Raw genomic sequence first — 21,468 nt, 5'->3', positions numbered from 1 at the left:
GACTTAGCAGGCCTGAGGGCATAACTTACCAATGGAAAGCATCAAGTACCTTAGTCTCTTCCATGTCCTTGGTCACTTGGTCCCAAACACCACTGAGCAGTGCATTCGTATTTCCCTTAGCCTTCCTTTTTGCTGATGGTATACTTAGAGAAGCATTCCTTGCTAATTGCAAATTCAGCTGAGGTTTTAAACATCACTGCATGCTTGTGTAGTGCCTCTTATATGTGTCCCAGATAACCCATCCTTGTTTACACCTTTTTTGTACTCCTTACTGTGTTTGTGCCTGATCAAATGTTCCATTTCCATCCATGCTGGCCTGCAACCATGCTTGCTTAACTTTCTGCATGTTGGAATGGACTGTTCTTGTAATTCAAGGAGATCTACTCTGAAGATTTATGAACCCTTCTGGTTTCCTTTGCCCTCCAGGGCAGTCTTCCATAGGATTATAAGAAGATCCATGAACAATTCAAAAGGTACTTTTCTGAACACCAGGGTTTGTAGTTCTACTGTTTGTCTCACTCATGTCTCTCAGGATTTTGAACTCCACAATCATATGGTCACTGCAGCCAAACTGCCCTTTCTTTGACCTTACGTCATCAGTCAATTGAGATGAGCAATGCAGCTTGAGAACAGCAGGTCCAGCAGAGCATCTCAGATCATCTGCGTTAAAAGCACAGTCCATAAATCTCCTGCATTGCTATTGCTATCTCAACAAATGTTTAGGTGACGGAACTCCCCCATGAGTATCAGAGCCTTTTAAGTTATGAAAACTCTTCCTTGATGTACCTAATTAAAAGTCCTGCTAAGCCTGTTTAGCAAAGCTATTTGCAAAGGTAATCTTGCCCTGCTTCGTCAGTTGGATTCTGTTTCTGCTCAGCAGTCCTTGTTCCTCATCCCGTGTTCATAGAAGACAAATCACTCCCTGTAGCTTCAGCCAGGTATTTATGCACTGGATATATCCTCTCTAGCTGAGTCTTTCCTCTTCATTGAAGGGATTGAGAACATAGCTTGGGACCCCACACCTCCTATTCTTATCCCAGAGCACACTATTTTCTGTCTTTTTATCTGTCTTACTTTTATATCCAACCCTCCATCATGTCCTTATGGCTTGATTCTGTAGGCTGTCCTGTTCTGGAAGGCCTGCGAACTGCATGTGCTGGAATCTCGAAGACCTGCTGATATAGATAGCATCTTTATATCATTTCTTATACAACTTGTTCCTTCTAGTGCTTCCACACCCATACAAGCCCATTCATTCCTCATTCCTCATTCCATATTTGTATTGCAACTATGTAGGTGTGCAGACACATGCTGCTGTCCCTGCAATGCTGCGGGCTGCACAAGCAGTCTGATGGATTCTAGCACAACTCTGCTCAATGTGCCCATACAGAAATCAGAGCTAGAAAATGCATATTTGACTATCTTTCCTGCTCTTCATACTAGGAAGATCATACTCAGATCCATCCTAGCTCATAAAAGATACGCAGCTTAATAAAGCCATGGTGGTTTCTAGCATTTATACAATGTAAGTACCCATATATTGAATGAACATGGAAGATGAACTTTCTTCTTTTATTTAGAAATTTATCTTTCTGTGGTCCAACAGTGCTATAGGCAGAATTTTGGGGTATTCAGTGAGTCCTAGTCTCCAAGCATACATGTTCTATCTCAGCACAAAATTGACATAAAGATCACTCAAGAAATCCAGCTCTTGTAGTCTTGTCTTTAGGAATGTAGCAGGTTAGGGTTTTGTTTTTGCTTTTTTGTTTTTCCACAATTGTAGATAGCTGAATATTCATGAAAATATTTGAAAATAAAATTACCTTTTTTTTTTTTTTTGCTTGTCAGGAAAATGGAATTATAAATAAGTTTCCACAATTTAACCTTCTAAACAGTCATTCTGAAAATGATACCAGAGCTCAGAGAAAATCATCAGAACTGGAAAACACCAGCACCAGTGTCAAGCTGCCTATGACTGCTTCAGGTAGAATATAAGACAGCATGCTAAAAAGACTGGAGTGACAGGTTGCATGTATAGATAGTGAGTGTATGCAACCAGGATACTCACTGATGAGAGGTCCCTCGCTAAATGTTCCATGAAATATTTAATAAGCAATTTGGAGGGCTGGAATATGGATGGGCTTGATGATTCCTAACAATTCTACTTGCAAGATGAGAATGCAATAAATGGAATATGAGAATGAATAGATTAACACAAATACATAAATGAGAGAATACAATACAAGCATTATAAAACAGAACTTGTATTTTTCAAGGATTTATGACAGATCATGAAGCAGTATTCTATTATAGTGATAAAACACTTTTCCCACTTGCTTGTAGCTGTGTCACATTTTATCTATGTGGGATAAATTGCATTTTGCAATTGGGATTCCTCAGATGTAAAAGGTTTCTGGAAGAGTGGACCTATTTTTAGGAACAGTGCTGGAAAAAAAAATGTAGTGGCCTTTTGTCTTCAAATGATTTAGCATCACTGCATTAATGGATGGAAATCTGCTAATGTTTAACAAAACACCCACATGCATGCCTAGAGAACACATTGATTTATAATCTCTGCTTATTTGTCTAGATTTAAATGATATAAAAGGGGGTGTAGGTAGAAATTTTTCTGTACAGGTAGAATCAGGATTAGTAGAACAGCAGATTTGGGTCCCACTTAATTCCCAACCTCATGCATTTGAACTTGATATTTTTTGTTAGAAAAACAAGTACTTAAAAGCTTTGGTTAACTAAAGCTTACTGCCATTTCATAAATATGACAATCCAATCAATAAAAAGCATACAGTTCTTCATGTAATCTGTGAAGTTTACTGAAACAGATAGACAACAGATGGGATTTTCAAAAACATCTGCGTACATGACTGCTCAAAATCAAATCATTTTTACCTCAGCTCTCAAAATCTTGCTGAGGGATGATGAATGTTTTGTTGAACATAGAACAATAAGTAAGAAAAGAAAGAAAAAGAAACAAATTTGTACAAAATGTCAACACAGAATCATAGAAATGATGGTTGGAAGGAACCTCTAGCAGCCATCTACTCCATCTCATGTTCAAACAGACATGTGTTACTCTAAAACGTTCCACTGTAAAAGCAATGTGCCATTGACAATGTATTTAGCCACACCTTGAGTACTGTATTCAGCTCTGGGGCCACTGGTATAAGAAGGATGTGGACCTATTAGAGCAAGTCCAGAGGACCGCAAGGGTGATCGAGGGGCTGGAGCACCTGTCCCTTGAGGGAGTTGTGATTGTTCAGCACGGAGAAGAGAATGCGCTGGAGAGACCTTATAGCAGTTTTCCAATACCTACAGGAATACTGGGGAGGGACTCTTCATCAAGGACTGTGGTGACAGGACTAGGAATAATGATTTTAAACTGAAAGAGGGTAGGTTTAGATTAGACATTAGAAAGAAGTTATTTATTCAGAGGGTGGTGAGGCACCGGCATAGGTTGCCCAGGGAAGTTGTGGATGCCCCATCCATGGAAGTGTTCAAGGCCAGGCTGGATGGGGCTTTGAGCAACTTGATCTAGTGGGAGGTGCCCCTGCCCATGGCAGGGGGTTTGGAATTGTGTGATCTTTAAAGTCCTTTCCAACCCAAACTATTCTGTAATTTTGTGATTCTGATTTTTATTCTTATTTTCTTGTTTTCTAATTTAGAAGCCTTGAAAAATTTTAGAAACCAGTTAACAGTCTATGAACAAAAAGAAATTTTCAATTATCCAGAGCTATGGTTTCTTGGGCTGGAAGCTAAAAAGATTGAAGGTTTGCCTGAAGCCCAGAATAATAGCTGTTATGATGATGAGAATGGTTCTTACCTAAAGGTAAGTGGAAACATTATGGTATTCACTTTCAGATAATAAGTTTGTAGCGACTGTCTGTCGACTCTTAAGGGATCAATGTGAGATAAATGTTGTTTCCTGAAGATAAATATTCACATAGCGAAAACATCAGTAATAATCATGGTAAAGTTCAGAAGAGAATCCTAAAGAGATAACCACTTTTCCTCAGGCTTGATGCAAGGTGGGTGGATTAATGAACCATGCACTTGTTATTTTCTCTCTTACAGTTGCTTAGTGTAGACTTCACTTGCTACAAATCCAGCCTCTTTCATGAACTACTTTAAAGCCTGATCTTTGCCTTGCTATTGGAATCTGAATTATTTTTTTCTTTTGAAGGTTTTACATGACCATATTGCATATCGATACGAAGTGTTGGAGGTCATTGGAAAAGGGTCATTTGGGCAGGTGGCTAAATGCTTGGATCATAAAACCAATGAATTAGTGGCACTGAAAATAATAAGGAATAAGAAAAGGTGAGACATCCATTGAATTTAAACCAATATAATCAGCTCTTTATTATATAGGCAGTAACAAACTGAAATAATGTGAACAAAGCAAAACCAAGCCTCCAGTACCACAGGTTTTCATTAAACACACTCAGAACAGAGTGAAGAAAGGTTAAGTCAGGGTCTCAGAACTGGCCTGAGCCCAGTGGAGACACAGTCTATGAAAGCAGCCACAGTTTTTCCATACTTACAAAGAGGTCTCTTATCTGTGGCACAGTTAATACACAGCACAGGTAGCCAGCCCAGCACAACTGTTTGCTGAGAGCCTATTTTCCTACAAGACCCCAAAACACCAAGAATAATCTGGGAAGCTCCAGTCGCTCATCTTAGTACGGAAAATTCTGCACTATGTTCCTAAGAAACATCTTCTCATTTATGTGACCGATTATAATTTTGTCAGTTGAGTGTAGTGTTAACTGAAGTCAAAGGAGCAGATGAGAAACAGAATCATAGAATCATTCAGGCTGGAAAAGACCTCTAAGATCATCAAGTCCAATTGTTAGCCTAGCACTGCCAAATCTACCACTAAACAATGTAACTAAGCACCACATCTACATGTATTTTGAATACCTCTATGGCTGGTAACTCAACTACTTCACTGGGCAACCTGTTCCAATGTAGCACAACCCTTTCAGTGCAGAATTCTTTCCTAATATCCAACTTAAATCTCCCCTGGCACAACTTGAGGCCATTTCCTCTTGTCCTATCACTTGTTGCTTGGGAGGAGAGACCGACCCCTACCTTGCTACAATCTCCTTTGAGGTAGATGTAGAGAGAGACAAGATATCCCCTGAGCCTCCTTTTCCCTAGGCTGAATAACTCCAGTTCTCTCCGCCGCTCCTCCTAAGAATTGTTCCCTAGACCCTTCACCAGCTTTGTTGTCCTACTTTGGATATGCTCCAGCACCTCAGTGTCCTTCCTGTAGTGAGGGGCCCAAAACTGAACACAGCAATTCAGGTGCAGTCCCACCAGTGCTGAGCACAGAGGGACAATCCCTTCCCTAGCCATGCTGGCCACACTGTTTCTGATAGAAGCCAGAATGGCATTGGTCTTCTGGGCTACCTGGGCACAACGCTGGCTCATGTTCAGCCTGCTGTCAACCATTGCCTGCAGGTCCTTTTCTGCTGGGCAGTCTTCTAGCCACCCTTCCCCCAGCCTGTAGCACTGCATGGGGTTGTTGCACCCCAAGTGCAGGACCCGGCACTTGGCCTTGTTGAACTTCATACAGTTGTCTTAGCCCATCAGTCCAGTCTATCCAGATCCCTCTGTAGAGTCTTCGTACCCTCAGGCAGATCAACACTCATGCCCAACTTGGTGTCATCTGCAAACTTACTGAGGGTGCACTCGATCCCCTCATCCAGATCATTGCTAAAGATATTGAAGGGAACTGGCCCCAGTGCTGAGCCCTGGGTTGACACCGCTAGTGACCAGCCTCCAGCTGGATTTAACTCCATTCATCATGACTCTTTGGGCCTTGCTACCCAGACAGATTTTTACCCAGCAAAGCCTATGCCCATCCAAGCCATGAGCAGTCAGTTTCTCCAGAAGACAGCTGTGAGAAAGCGTCAAAAGCTTTGCTAAACTCTAGGTAGAAAACATCCACAGCCTTTTCCTCATCCACTTAGCACATCACCTTGTCATAGAAGGAGATCAGGCTCATCAAGCAGAACCTGCCTTTCATAAACCCATGCTGACTGGGCCTGATCACCTCTTTGTCTTGTGTTTGCTGCATGCTGGCACTCAAGATGATCTGCTCCATGAGCTTCACCAGCACCTAACAGGCCTGTAGTTCCCTGAGTCCTTTTTCCAGCCCATCTTGTAGATGGGCATCACATTTGCTAGCCACCAGTCAATTGAGACCTCCTCTGAAAGCCAGGACTGCTGATAAATGACGGAAAGTGGCTTGGTGAGCACTTCTGCCAACTCCTTCATTACCCTTGGGTAGATCCCATTTGGCCCCATAGAACTGGGTACATCTAAGTGGTGTTGCAGGTCACTAACCATTTCCTCTTGGATTATGAGGGCTTCATTCTACTCCCCATCCCTATGTACCAGTTCAGGGGATTGGATACCCAGAGAACAACTGGTCTTACTACTAAAGACTGAGGCAAAGAAGGCATTAAGTACCTCAACTTTTTCCTCATCCTTTGTTACTGTTTCCCCCCACATCCAGTAAAGGATGGAGATTCTCCTTAGTCCTCCTTTTCTTGTTTATGTGTTTATAAAAACATTTTTTATTTTCCTTTATGGCAGAAGCCAGATTGAGCTTAAGTTGGGGTTTAGTCCTTCTAATTTTCTCCCCGCACAACCTCACAACATCATTATAGTCCTCCTGAGAGCCTGCCCCTTCTTCCAAAGGTCATAAACACTCTTTTTCTTCTTGAGTTCTAGCCAAAGGTTTGGCTGGTTTCTGTTCAGCCATACTGTCTTTCTTCCTCATGGGCTTGTCTTCTGGTACATAGGGACAGTCTGCTCCTGTGCCTTTAGGATTTCTTTCTTGAAGAGTGTCCAGCCTCCCTGGACTCCTTTGCCCTTCAAGACTGCCTCCCAAGGGACTCCACCAACCAGTCTCCTAAACAGTTTACCCTCTGGAAGTCCAAGATGGCAGTTCTTCTAACCTCCTCCTTGCTTTTCCAAGAACCAAAAAGTTCATTAAATTATGCTATTGATTCCAGGAACAGCTGTATTCAGAGCTTTAACTGTTAAGTTTTTCCCCTCAGTGAACACTGAAAGTAAAGATGTTCTTCAAAACCGTCTGTCTCACTGTGCTATGTGTGAAATATTGCTCTGATTGAGTAAACATTCCTATGGATTTTTAAAGCATCAGGATTTTACTCTGGATGTTCATTTGAAACTATTTTTCATTATTTTTTGTTCAGACAAGTCAAAATATCTACTCTTAAGTGCTATCTAAGACTGGTATATTTAGACTAGGAAACAACAGTGAATCAAATTTAAAGTAGTTAACAGTGAATGGTGAATGGTGAATTTTTAACTGTTGTCTCGCACATTGAGTTTATAGTAAAATTGTGGTGTATGCAGTGTTTGTATTGCAATAAACTTAGATTGAGTTAATGATTCATCCATTTGGATGTCATATGATATTGCAGATTTCACAGCCAGGCTTTGGTGGAAGTTAAGATCCTTGATGCTCTTCTGAAGAAGGACAAAGATGATACTCACAATATTATCCACATGAAGGAATACTTCTACTTTCGCAATCACTTCTGTATTTCATTTGAACTGCTGGGGTAAAGTGTATTTTCCTTTACATAAATCTTAAGGAGCATTGTAGACCTTGTGCCTTATGAGCTTCCATTTTTTATGCCTTCTTTGGAAGAATTTGCATCTCTTAATGTTACAAGAAAGGAATACTGTCTAAATTCGAACTGCATATCTGAGTCTTTGATCAGCAAAGATGAAATGAAAAAGGCCCCCTCAGACCTTATATAGACAATGACATGATCTATTCCTTATCTTCTGTGCTATGTATTGAAGTGTTCTTCCCTGAGACACCTATGGGAAAAGAAGTGAAATTGTGAATTCAGAAATGGTAAACTTCAGGGTGTAGAAACATGAATTTTATTAAATTATTATAAAATATTGCTTTCTGTGAATGTGTACTGCAGGACACACCTTAGGTGGAATTTTGGATAAACTTTAAGGAAGTCAGACCATTTTATTCACCAGCCTCCTTATAATCAGGGCATCAAACTGTAATTATGTTTACCTATAATTTCCCATTTCTTCAAGTAACGCCCCAATTGCTGCATGTATTATAGCATTTGCTGAATTTTCATCGTCATATGGAAGTCTTGATCTCAAATACACCTAAATTAATTGTACTGCTGCTTGTGAGTCTGTCAGTCAGACACACAGGAAAAGAGTTGACTGCTTGTCTCCAGGGAAGATATGGATGTGTCTTTTCAGAAAGCTGCTATGCAAAATTCACAGGAAAACATTCATGGTATAGTCAACATATTCAGCTTTTTACAGGAGAGTGGCAGACTGGCTGTCATAAAGTATTTGCCCGATAAAATCTTGATTGCTTCTAAAATGCAACGAAAAACTCTTAATTTGTGAACTTTGTGCTCCATCAAGTCCTGGTAACTTTATTTACTTCCAAAGGAATGGGTCTTGTCTGAATCTAGTGGACATACAAGTGGGGAAGGCAGAAAGCTACAGCTGGTGTATGCCCTTGACGTAATATGGGAGCTGGAGTCTCCGGGGCTGTGGGGCTCCTGCTGGAGGCTCCTGGAAGGATCCTGTGAGCATCAGAGGCTCCCCGTGTCCATCGTGACGGGGCCTGGTGCCTACCTGGTGCAGGCAGCCAGTGGCACCAGAAACAGTCTAGGCATTGAGTACCTTCCTGGGGGTGGGCCAAAGCTGTTCTGGGCCATGAGCCCATAGGCAGGGCTGTGGGGAGCTGGAGCCTGGCCCTGCTGTTGGACTCACTAGGGCAGGGGCCGGCAGCCGTGGTGCTGACATGGGGTCCCAGGCCCTGGGTGGGTGGGGGAGCCCTGCAAGTGAACAGTGATATCAGGGCTTGTGATGCCTTCAAGGTCTCAGGACACTGTTCACATGAGCAAAAGCTAGTCACGTCATTTAATGCAGTACTGGAAGGAGCTAAGATACGATGATGACAAGAGGGATTTAAGAACCTAACAAGACCTGAATTTATGGGGTATTTATCTAGAATAATTTATTACTAATTAAAGACTTTTTAGACAAAATGGATTTATACAAGGTGCCAAAGCAAAGATAAATGGGAGAGAAAGGAGACTGAATGTTTTTTTTCCTCTCACTTCCCGAATGATTGTTGTACTTGGTGTAAATCAGCACAGTTGAATAACAGCATGGAGTTTAGTAAGCAAGCATGTCTATGGATATTATGTCCTCATTAGATCTGAAGATTCAAGGAGATGTTTATGCATATTACATGCAGAACATCATTCTCAAGGAGGAAATTAGTTAGGTCATTTTATTCTTCATGAGTCTCCTCCCTCAGGTAGGAAGACAGACAAAATACTTTCTTAATGCACTCTAAATTATTCATGCTGTTAAAAAGAAGTTCCCTAATCTTTTTTCTGCTTTCTGCCTTCTTCTTCCAACCCCACAATCCTCACAGAATAAATTTGTATGAGTTGATCAAAAAGAACAATTTCCAAGGTTTCAGTCTGTCTTTAATTCGACACTTCACTCAGTGTGTGCTGAGATGTTTACAAGTGCTCTACCAGGAAAGAATCATTCACTGTGATCTGAAACCTGTAAGTACTGTCATTTCCTAACATGTTATTCTGCACAGAATCTTATTTTTTTTTATTGGTTGAGAGGAACTCTCAGTAGAATCATTAAAATTTAGTAGGGTATTTGTCCAGAAGCTCTAATTTCTCTCAGATGCTATTAGTACTAGGGTTAAGTGATTCCGTTGATTCAGTTTCTTCACTGCAGTTTATGCATGGTTTTGTGGCTGCCAAAATATGTGCAAAAATGGATCAAACACAGGTAATGGCTTTTTGCTTAGAGACAGAAAAAGCTATTTGTGAAATTAAATAATTCAATATGAGGAGCATTATAATATAATGAGTTATTCACAAGGTAGCCTGTTTCAGGTTAATCCTGTTGCATATTTAATTTCATATGTGTAACTATAAAATTAAGTATCCTAATAAGTGACAAAACAATTCTATAATACAGTATTCAGGATGCTTACCTATTTCTGGAGGAATATCTGTGAAACAATTCCTGCTGTTATATCTGCTAAGCATTCAAGCTAGATGAAACATTTCCATTCTGCTTAAGCCCCAATCTTAATGCTCTTTTTTTTTTTTTTAAAATTCTTAAGAATTTTTTATTCTATTTTTAAGAAAATTCTTTAGTATTTTTAATCTCTTTTTATTTCAGGTAAACCATTCTCTTGACTTTTTTTCCAAACATCAAATGAACCAATAAATAAATAAATCATCTCTCAAGTAAAAATGCTAAGGATGGAATTCTGCTCTCACTATGCTTAATGTAACCTAACTCAGAACTCCAAAAAGTCAAGTACTGTCTGTACCCGCTGTCTTGCCAACATCTTTAGCAGACCAGTTTACAGTGAGAAGTGAGGCTTGCAAGATAGTCAAAATATTGTAATCTGAAACAATTGTCCTAACAGGAAATCTCTTCCCAGGCAGCCACTGACATGAAATAGGGTTGCCAAGATCAATGAGTATAGTCTGCATTTAAATAGAGTAGCATTAGTGAACACTTAGTGGTTTAACTGAAAGAGAATTTTGTTCTCATTCTGCAAGTGTGCTTTCATGACTTGAATTTTTGTTACCTGAAGCTCACATGTGTTATTACATCTGCCTCCTATGATATTTCTCAATGTAAGTTAGGGTACAGAGTTGCTGTGGACTTCATGCCAGGTAAGTAATGCCCCCAGAACCTGGTTTTGCCATTAATCAGTTTCTTTGCATTGTGCGGGATTCGGTATTAGAGAATGAATACTACCATGAGCATGGAAGGATAGCTAGCTGCAGAGAGAGAATGCATCCCATAACAGGACCAAGAGCACCTGGGTAGGGGAAGTGAGTCCTTGTCTTGACTTTCATCAGTATCAGCATCTTCCTCCTGTGTCCTATTTTTATGAATCTAATAGCACAAGAAACTATTTTGTCACTAGTTGACAACAACCTGGGAACTGTTCAGTCCTTCAAAACTTTGACGTAAAATTGGTATAAAACTTGTTGATAAACATAGCTATCTCTCTGCCAAGAAGTGGAAAAGACCCTATGATCAGAAAGAAAATCAAAGGAAATTCTTGATCTCAAGAGAGTTTTAACAAGGGTAGAATTCAACTATCCAGCAGAGAACTAATAGGCTATGTTTGCTCATTGATGCAGATATTCCTGAGCTAGCTGTATAGGAATTATTTTTCAAGTTGGAACTGTAGGCACACAGTGCTACGCCATCAGCACCCAGCTAATATGTCGATAGGACTGTACCATTTCAATTCATTGCTACTTTGATACCTCTACACCACACTGTTGTGAGGTGGAAAGAGATACGCTTAGAGAGTCTGGAGAAGGTTGAAAGAAATAGAGGGAAGAAATGTGAATTACAACTTGTTCGTGGGGCAAAGGCTTTCTGTGGTTACAAAAATAATGGTTCTGGTTAGATCATCATGTGACCAGATACAGTTTGCCTTTTACTAAGTTAATGACAATGGGTTTGGAGGGGCTCATTATGCTCACACAGCAAGCATTCTCACTGGCTGGTGCCTTGATAGCACCACACACTCTGCAGTGCAGTGGCTTGGAACGCATGTCAGGGACCAGTGTGCCTGCCTAGCTAACCTTCAAACTCTGTCCGTTTACAAATCTCCCCTCTGCTTTTGCACATTCCTGGATGTGGTTGCCTACTCATGTTAGCAAATGCATTGCCAGGGAAGATGAAATTTTAAGCTTTTGTTATGCAAATAAATGTAGACCAGATATGGATTGTTTCTTTACCCAGGTGTTCACTAACCTAATGGGGTGTTAACCGTCTTTTTTTTTTTTTTTTTTTTTTTTTCTGTGATTTTTCCCCCTTTAGGAGAACATATTATTATACCACAAAGGCCAAGGTTCAGTTAAAGTTATTGATTTTGGATCAAGCTGCTATGAACACCAAAGAGGTTTGCAGAAAAGTCAAGTTGATGTAATTTTCTTAATAAGTTTTCTTAATTTTTAATAATGTGGGAAAAGCTAATTATTTGATTGATCTAATATGGTGGCCTATGCCCCTAATAAAAATCTGACAAACTGTTCAGCCATTGGTGGTGGAACATATACTTGTAGAAAATAAATAAGCTATTACCATGTTTTTTCTTTGTCCCAAGCCTGATCAGCCCTCTACTGCTGTTGAACTTAGAATTGCGTTTGCAAAAATGGCTAGCTGAAATGGGCCTATGCAGATAATCCCAGTTACATGACTTAACAAATAGTTTGTAGGATCAGGATCAGGTCCAGAGATCCTTTCCAAGTGGGATGGTTAAAAAACAGGTACTTTTTGGATGAATACAATGAGGGAGGAAACAGAAAAGAAAAACAGAAAGAAATCTAGACTACATTTTAAAACCAAAACTAGTCTTGAATTGTTCTTTTATTTTCCTATGAAAGTTTGATATATAAACTGAACCAAACATGTTCATTTATATTTTGGGATTCAGCCCATTAGATTTACATCACAGTTTTGTAGGAGCAGGTAATCATTTTAGGTTTGCCCATATTTGAGTAAAATGTAATCTGAAGACGCAGCCTAAAATATTTGCAGAGAGTAACAATTTGAAACATAAACATCAGTGGAAAGAAAGAAGGATCATCACTGAGACTCTGTCAGCTGAAACAAGACTCAGTGCAACCCTCAAACTGGTACAGGATTAAAGAGTATAAAACAAAAAAGTCAGCTATTTATTTGTGATGAAAATGACAGAAAAACAGACAACAATTATACAGTTGGTCAAATGCACAGATTACCACCATGGTGCTCTCTATCTGCACAGATTTGGTGAAATCACATGTTGTGCAGAACTAACTTTTCAGGGCACTTTTCTTCCAGAAAGATATCGAATATATGGGAATGTAAAGAACTGCAAAAATATAAATAAAGTGACAATCAGGTTGATAAGAATAAGAAAATAACAGTGCTTGTATACTGTAACAGTTTTCATTTGTTTGAACTGACAAGAGGTAGAAGGATAAATCTACTCATTAGGAGTCCCAGACTTGGAATGTGATTTTTGATAGTTGCTGTGGGGCTATAATTCAGGCAATAATGCATTAACAGGGGAATCAGAAGGCAATAGGAGATGTTCCCTAGGTATCAGTAGAAAAAAGTATTTCCTGTAGTGCAAGATTGTGATAATGAAGAACTGTTGATTCATTCAAGGGGAAGACCTGCAAGTATGAAAGTGAACTGAGTAAGCTGAATCACAGCATTAGAAGAAGAGTTTCTTTCAGTAAAACCTATTGAAGTATAATTTCAAATAAAATAGTGCTAAACATATTGCTCATTGATTTTAGAATGGGATAAGGTTTTCTGAGCCTGTGTGAGCAGCCCATTAATGGGAGCTAGTAGTTAGAGTAGATATATGGTGCCTAAACATAGATATCACTTTTCCTGTGAAATCTGGAATCCACATTTCTGTCTCAATTACAATATTTTGCTTCTTGTCAATTTTTTTTTTTTTTGGTTACAGTGTACACGTATGTTCAGAGCCGGTTTTATCGTTCACCTGAAGTGATTCTTGGTCATCCTTATGCCATGGCTGTTGACATGTGGAGCTTAGGCTGTATCATGGCTGAACTTTACACAGGCTACCCACTGTTTCCAGGGGAAAATGAGGTTGACCAACTTGCTTGCATCATGGAGGTAACTTCTGGTATTGTATTTTGAATTACATACTCACTTGATAAACTATGCTGCCAGCAACAAAAAGAAATTTCAAGAAATGAAGAAGTATAACTGATGAAGGGACAGCCTTTTAGAGGGAGGTTTATTGCAGCCACAAGGCTCTTTGAAAGGATGGGTTGTAACGAGAAACTGTTATTTCTATTTCTTGTGCTAAACGCTTCTTTGTACTTTCACTGTCTTGCTTCTGAAGGAAACACATTTTAATCTGCTCAGAATTTGTACAGAGAAGCTACCACAGAAGAAGCATATCTAAGGGGAAGAAAAAGCAATCCAAATTATATAACAGGCTCCTCTTCTCTCAGAGATCACAGAACTGACAGTCAAGTGAAATCTCTCAAGGTCTTTAGTCCAAGCTCCTTCTGAGAGTGAGATTTTTGCTGATCAGTCAGCTGGGCTTTGTCTAGCAAATCTTGAAAGCCTCAAAGTCTGGAGTTTCTACCCCCTGTCTGCATGAGCTGTTCAAGTGCTGCTCTATTCTCCTGGTGAAAAAGTTTTTCTTAATAGTCACCCTGAACTTCTCAAGCCACAGTTTGTTGTCCCTTCTTATACTGGCTGCCTACCGAAGAGTTTGGCTCTATCATCTTTGTAACTGTTTCAGGAATGTAGTGTGACATATCCTATGTCAGATAATCTACCCGGTGCAAATGTTAGAGTAGGTGCAAAGCTGACCCATGAAAGCGGCTGCATACCAACCACTACACTGCAACCTGATGTTGAACTCAGCCCCAAGTTCTGATCTTTCTAGTGCCATGTTAGTTTGTACAAGATTTTTCAAAGACAGCATCTCTCCCTTTGGCCTCCTACAACATATTTTATTAACAGAAATGCTAGTTCTTAGAGTCCTCTGTGGTAATGAAGATCCTAATGTCAACTCTTATGAAAAGACATTTTCTATGTGCAGACAACTTTAAGGGAATCCATTAATTCCTTCCACAATAAATGACATAAAAGCAAATGATTTGTAGACATTTCATAGTAAGTTGCTACATTCAGCTTCTTTTCAAATGGAGGAAGCTGAAATATCATCTCTCTCCTGATGGCTGTTGTGTATGTTTATGAAATGAGCAGTAACTCCATGAATTCTTTTTTTTTTTTTTTTTGTATTGAAGGTTTTGGGTCTTCCACCACCTGATTTTATCCAGGCTGCATCAAGGAAGCGAACATTCTTTGGTAACTGATCCTGTTTGTTTTTTCTTGCTGGATTCCTCTGTTCGTTAATCACTAATAGAGCACTGGTAGAAAGTAGGGTCAGAAGAACTTAAGCTGCTTCTTAGCTGACAAAACTTCCTTCAGAAAGAGGTATTGAGGTAAAGCAAATTGATAACATTAGGCCTACAAATGAATGTGTTCCTCTGTTCTTCATCTTTTATCGGCCTCTTATTGCCAAGCTGAGAGAGAAGAAATTGGGAAATACATTCCATTGTTACTTCTTAAAAAATGTTATTTCAGAAAGGAACACGGGGTTTTGGGAAACTAATTTAGACTAAGTTAACTTCTCTGGATATCATGTGATCATATGGATATCATATGATATCATAACAAAAAACTTAGTGTAAGATGCAATCTCTAGGATGTAACCAGTATTGTTTGCCACAATGCTGGCAGACAATCAGTTGAACAGGACAAAGCTGGAGTTAGTGGGATGGATGCGTACCATTTTTGCAACTCTTAAAGTTTTGGTGAAGATTTTTAATGTGATTTTTTTGATCATGTTTTTATTTTTTAAGATTCCAAAGGTTTTCCTAAATCCATAACCAACAGCAAGGGAAAAAAGAGATGCCCAGACTCAAAGGATTTAAGCACAGTGTTGAAAACTCATGATGCTGGTTTCTTGGACTTTCTGAAAGGATGTCTAATGTGAGTTCATAGTTCAGATTTACATGCAGCAGACTGTTTTTGAACTTGCTTTCAGTGTCTTGTGCCTTTAAAATCTTTGTATCTGTTTGTTGGCTTTTGTGTGTGTGTTTTTGTTTGTTTTTCCCTTCATAGTAGTATGAGGGTAGCTATCACAGATATTCACAGCTTATTGCAGCGAAAAATCATTGCACAAAAAGACTCAGTGTAAGGGATTAGTTCAAGCTACATAAAAAAACCTGACACTGTCATGTCTAAAAACATCTCTCCTTCCTCTGATGTTGCAGACTAAACTTTAAAAGCAACATTTTTTGCCTATTGAGGCCTTTGTATTTCATCCTTTCTGTTTTATCTAAAATAAAGGTTCATTCTCCTATGGAGACAGGCTGAGGGTGTTGGGGTCATTCAGGTTAGAGAAGAAAAGGCTCCGGGGAGACTTTATAGCAGTCTTCCAGTACCTAAAGGGGACCTACAGGAAAGCTGGGGATGGACTTTTTATCAGGGAGTATATTGATAGGACAAGGAGTAATGGTTTTAAACTAAAAGAAGTTAGATTTTGATTAGTTATTTGGAAGAAATTCTTTCCTATGAGGGTGATGAGGCACTGGAACAAGATGCCCAGAGAAGCTGTGGATGCCCCATCCCTGAAAGGGTTCAAGGCCAGATTGGATGGGGCTTTGGGCAACCTGGTCTAGTGGGAGGTGTCCCTGCCCATGGCAGGGGGGTTGGAACTAGATGGTCTTTAAGGTCCCTTCCAACCCAACCCATTTTATGACTGTGATTTTATGATTCAGATTAACACAAATAATGGTAATGCGCTGTCCCAAGGCAGTGCATATTTGAAAATCAAAGTTTGGTTTTGTACTTAAATCAACCTCCCACTCTGGTGGGAAGAAAGTATTCCAAAATTTTCTCCAGTGGGAGATATATCAGGAACTAACTTAGCTGACTTGAATTTCTTGACCATATTTTCTGTGCTAGGTCTTGGAAATGGCAATCAGATGATATGTTATGGTATATGTATGAAAACAGTTCTGCTTCTTTGAATATCTGCTTGCAACGATCTCACTGTCTGTATGTATGTTCCGTGGGTGAGATTAGACTCTTTTTGGTTATAATATGCTATAGACATCCCCAGTTGCACAGGATGAAAGGGCAAAGTATATTCAAGCATGTCTCCATTCCAGAATCAATAGTATTGTTTGCTTGCTCACTTCTTTCTTGACTGTGGTAGTTAGTGTGGAGAATTGCTTAGCACATTTACTAGAGTGTTACCTTGTATTCTGCATGCTGATTTTTTTTTCCTTACCATAGCTATACTTACTTCTCATTGACAGCAAAACAATGTATGTTTCAAGAATTATCTGATAGACCGTATTTTTTCCATTCTTAAGATTGGAATAAAGTTTTATAAATCAGTAAATCTCAGAATGCAAGAAGATAATGTCTAATATGTCTCAGGTCCTGTCATTTCTAAGATAATATGTTGACTTCACTCCGGTCAAGAATTTTGTTACTGTAGGCCTAGTAGGGCAAGTAGTATACAAATGTTTTCTTAAAGGAAATTGATGACTGGCACATTTTTCTAACATGCTAGATGCAAATAACATGGAAATGTTTACAGTCTTCACAGAAGTTAGGAATCAGACAGATTCTCTATGCCATGAACTTTTAACATAGTACCACAGAATAATTTAGGTAGGAAGGGGCCTCTGGAAGTCCCTGGAAGTAGCAGGGCAAGTCCAAGCAGGGCAAACTTGGAGCAGGTTGCTCAGAACCTTGTCCTGTTAGGTTCTGAATATCTCCAAAGAGGGAGAGTCCACAGCCTGTGGCAAGCTGTTCCAAAAACAAACCACTCTCATGGTGAGAGCATCAATAGCAAAGTGTCTTTGTGTTTGTGTGGGGGAAGGGAGAAATGTTTCAGTGTCAGCAGCACGTCATCTGTCTTCACAAAGTAATTGGGACTTTTTTAATAAAAGAAGTATTGTTGGGGAAGACAAGCTATTTCATGGCTCAGATACAATCATGTCTTTTCCAAACAGGTCAGGTTACTAAGCATTTTACACGGTGAGACTCCATGATATGAGGTGTCATTTTACTAATAAAAAGTTAAAATGACATCTCTTGGGAGATGGTTACTAATGAAGTTTTACTCATCCATTGAACCAGAAAACTGAGCATAGAGGAACAAACTTTTGTCTGGTTGTCTTAAATATTTACCTCTTATTATAGGTAGAGTAAGCTTTTGGAGGCAAGCTTGGGTTCTAATTTTTACTAAAGTGTAATGGCAGCAGAAGCTGCTCCCATGCCTTTTCCAGTGCTATCTCTGCCTTATGCAAGGCTAATGTTTTGTGACTTGTTTAACATTGACTGTAAAATTCTTTCTAGCAGTTTTGGGTTACTTCCCTAAAGAAATCCAACCTAGTTTGCAGTTACCTCCCCCTCTTCTTGTGTGTCTTGCACAAGAAGATTGCTTTTAATGTTCTTCTCTGTTTGCTAAAGCTGTATGAATCATTGAATCATTTTGGTTTGCTGGTTGAATCATAAAATTTAGAAACAATTTCAGTGAAGCAAAAACACCTGTAAGCAAGTAATTTCAGGTCACAAAAAAACATCTATGCTGCGGTTTTTGTCGTTGTTGTTGTTTGTTCATTTGTTTGTTTTAATTTTCATAGGTTTGAAATGAAAGCTCATTTGGTGACAGAAAAAATTGAACTATTTAGTCTTTTGAAGTTGTCAATCTGTGTTTTTCCAAAGCAGCTTTGTACATTTGCCATGACCTCACAGATAGTTTTGTTCAACTTATATATACCCATTTGGCAGATAAAAACTTGAGACTGAAAAATAAATCAGTCAGCTCTTGTGATGGCAAGAGTATCTTTTTTTTTTTCTACTTTATTTCAGTACAATTCTAGACAGCATTGATTTTGGGCAAATCAGAATGAAATACCCTGCAACTAATGTAGAGATTTTTGACATAAATATTAGGATTGTTATGAACGCAGTGTGAATGGAAATGTATGCTTGCTTAAGCACTAGAGTAAACAGCACAATGAGGGCTCAAAGAATCGTGCATATTGATAACAAATGATACCGTTCCCAGGACACTGGTCCCACTTGTAAAACTGGGAAGTGCAGTGTTTGTGTCACAGCCAGGACAGTCAGGAAGCCTGCATTCTGGTGATACCACAGCACAGGTGACCAGCAGTGAAAAATCTGAAAGGTTGCAGAATATCACCCACAACATTCATTTTCCTGTTAGTCAAAAGCAAACAAACAAAACAGATACATATTCCAAATCTACAAGTGAAAACAGATGATGAGTAGTTACCTTGCCCAACATTCCAACACTTATGGAGATCAAAGTCAGAAAGGTTCTTATGTGGAGGACAATGCCCAAACACCAGGTGACTTTTAAAGGATATGGAAGATCTGTCCAAGGACTATTTCATTGTCACCAGTCAAGAAGAACCCCAGAGATGTGGTGAAGACTCAGTAGATGTCATCTCTTGTCCTCTGTGTGACACACAAGTGATCTTGGCCAGAACACTTGGTACTTGTGAGTGTGTGGATGTGAAAACTGTGTGAATTAAACCTGTGAGAGAATGAATGTGAGAAGGTAAAATAAAATTAGGGATTTTGTAAAAATATCACCTTCCATTTCCATAATAAGATCTCTCATGAATTTGTTAAACTAATTCTCCACATTAGTTTCAGGTACAGCTAAATTAGGGAAGATTTATCTTTTGATGTATTACCCTATGTCTGATTTGTGTTCCCATTCGTGGAGCTTGCATTGACAGAATGTGAAAACTTTGAAACAAATATTCAGTTGGGTCCCTACCCTAATAACACTATGAACTGCACATTTCTGTATTTAAAAATATCTAGATGCTACAGAGCAAAGCAAAGATCGGATCAGCAAAGCACATAGTGCTGAAGTAAGTAAAAAGTTTTTAGCAAGTAAAAGGATGGAGAATATCAAGTAAGATTTTTTTTTTCCATTAAAATTATTTGTTTCAAAAAATGGCCTCATGGCATGACTTTCAAATACTGAATCTCTTGGCTTAAATTAACTTTCAGTTATATCTACTGTTGAATAACTTTTTGCCTACTGTGGATTTAAGGTGGGAACCTGCTCAGCGCATGACTCCAGATGAAGCAATGAAACATGCGTGGATCCAGGAACCAAAAATATGCAGAGCAAAACAGAAAATGCAGGTTTCAAGGAAGCTGAGTGATGGCTCTTTCTCTACACCGGGAAAGAAAAAAGAGAATATCCGTAAGCATTTCTACCTGGAAAACTAACTGCATTTATATCAGTGTTTGGTATTTTTTTATATTTAGTAGCATCTGACCGATGTAAGGTGAGGTGATAGTACACACTATGCAGATAATGAACAGTCACTGGAATCTAGTGTATAGAGCAACTATTTCTTACCTTTATCGAAATAGATCTGCCCATTAGTTATTTTCGTAGTGGCTTCCAGCAAGAAGACTGGTAGCACTAAAGGTTCACAGAGAAAGAGCTTTTCCCTGTTGACAGCAAAATAGTTATGGTATCTGACACCATACCATAGTGCACTTCACTTTCAGAGAAAAAGAATGCATCAGTGGTTGTTGTGAGATCACAACAGAAATTTTCAATTGATTTTTTTGTGAGTTTGTAGTGATCATGTGTTTAGCTGATGATGACAATGCACAGTCTCACCCTATCATTTTATTTATTTATTATTACAGAAAATATCTGGAAAGATACAGCTGACAATGTGAAAAGTGAACTGGGTGAAAGACTGACTCTCACTGTGCCCTCCACAGGAACAACAGAAAATGATGTACAGAATCACACAATGAAACATGCTATTCCAGAGAAACTTTTGGATACTGAAATAGAAAAGCCAATCAAAAATGATCAAGCAGAACACAGTGGTGAAACAGCTCTTCCAAAAAATTCTTTCTTTTTCCCACCAATTAAGTAATGCAGAGTACAAGTAATGATTGGTTCAGTTGCATACCTGGTGTATTTTGTACGTACTTGTACTCAGGAACATAAGCTGTATCTGTCTGAACATGGACTGTGCATATTGTAGGTATATTTAATGTTCATTTTACTTTGAAATAGTCCAGGCAACAAACCAGAATTTGAAAAACATTCGTTTTCCTCACCTCCATCCTTGCTATGTTCAGAGATACTTTACAACTAGCAGCAATAAAATGGAGACTGTAGAGACAGAGTGGCTTGTTCTTGATGTTATAATAGACTTCTGAATTTTAGGTTTTCCTGAAGCTAAAAGAACAAATGCATTGACTAAAGGATCTGAATCCTTTCACTTACATCAGCATAAATAAGTAATAATTCACAGATAGGCTTGCTGGATTTACTTCTGTATAAAAAATAGAAATCAAACACAGCGTCTCCACTTTCCTCCTTCTCTATCTCATCTTTTTTTTATGTGAAGCACTAGATGGAAGCCATTGTCACACCTTCTTAGCAGACTTAGGAATGTAAATTACATTCTTTTGCTCTTCCACAACAACAAAGGGTGGTATTTCATGCCCATTTCTGCAGGGACTTCACTCAATATTCATATAAACAAGAAAAAGGAATTAAAGCAAGCTGTTTAGATTCACAGAAATTATTCTCCATGGGAACTTAATAGTCAGGAAAAACAAACAAACAAACAAAAAACAAATAGAAACAAAAACAAACAAAACCCACAAGATTTCTAGGAACTCTATGATTTCTATGCTCAATTTAAACATTAATCTCTTTGGCACCCACCTCATTATGACTCATTTTCTTTACTG

At 38.9% G+C, this 21,468-nt stretch overlaps 1 protein-coding gene across 7 annotated transcripts in view; it reads left to right on the top strand.

The window, feature by feature from the left end:
• Positions 1–20,912, top strand: part of DYRK4 (dual specificity tyrosine phosphorylation regulated kinase 4) — a 46,467-nt gene extending 25,555 nt beyond the window's left edge. For 4 of the 7 annotated variants that reach the window (XM_048079968.2, XM_013197255.3, XM_013197251.3 and 1 more), the window contains 11 exons: positions 1,849–1,984; positions 3,681–3,844; positions 4,199–4,335; positions 7,479–7,619; positions 9,497–9,635; positions 11,947–12,028; positions 13,592–13,764; positions 14,916–14,976; positions 15,534–15,663; positions 19,788–19,942; positions 20,401–20,912. In XM_048079968.2, the coding sequence (XP_047935925.2) occupies positions 1,849–1,984; positions 3,681–3,844; positions 4,199–4,335; positions 7,479–7,619; positions 9,497–9,635; positions 11,947–12,028; positions 13,592–13,764; positions 14,916–14,976; positions 15,534–15,663; positions 19,788–19,942; positions 20,401–20,639 (1,557 nt within the window). In that variant the 3' untranslated portion in view covers positions 20,640–20,912. The remainder of the gene's footprint in view (positions 1–1,848; positions 1,985–3,680; positions 3,845–4,198; positions 4,336–7,478; positions 7,620–9,496; positions 9,636–11,946; positions 12,029–13,591; positions 13,765–14,915; positions 14,977–15,533; positions 15,664–19,787; positions 19,943–20,400) is intronic. The other 3 variants (XM_013197253.3, XM_013197252.3, XM_013197254.3) reach the window with 1 other exon arrangement.
• The last annotated feature ends 556 nt before the right edge of the window (positions 20,913–21,468 follow it).

Source organism: Anser cygnoides, chromosome 1 (assembly GCF_040182565.1).
Source record: "Anser cygnoides isolate HZ-2024a breed goose chromosome 1, Taihu_goose_T2T_genome, whole genome shotgun sequence".
Classification (NCBI taxonomy): Eukaryota; Metazoa; Chordata; class Aves; order Anseriformes; family Anatidae; genus Anser; species Anser cygnoides.
Note: the sequence above shows the minus strand (reverse complement) of the source record. Positions and strands in the feature narration are given on the sequence as shown.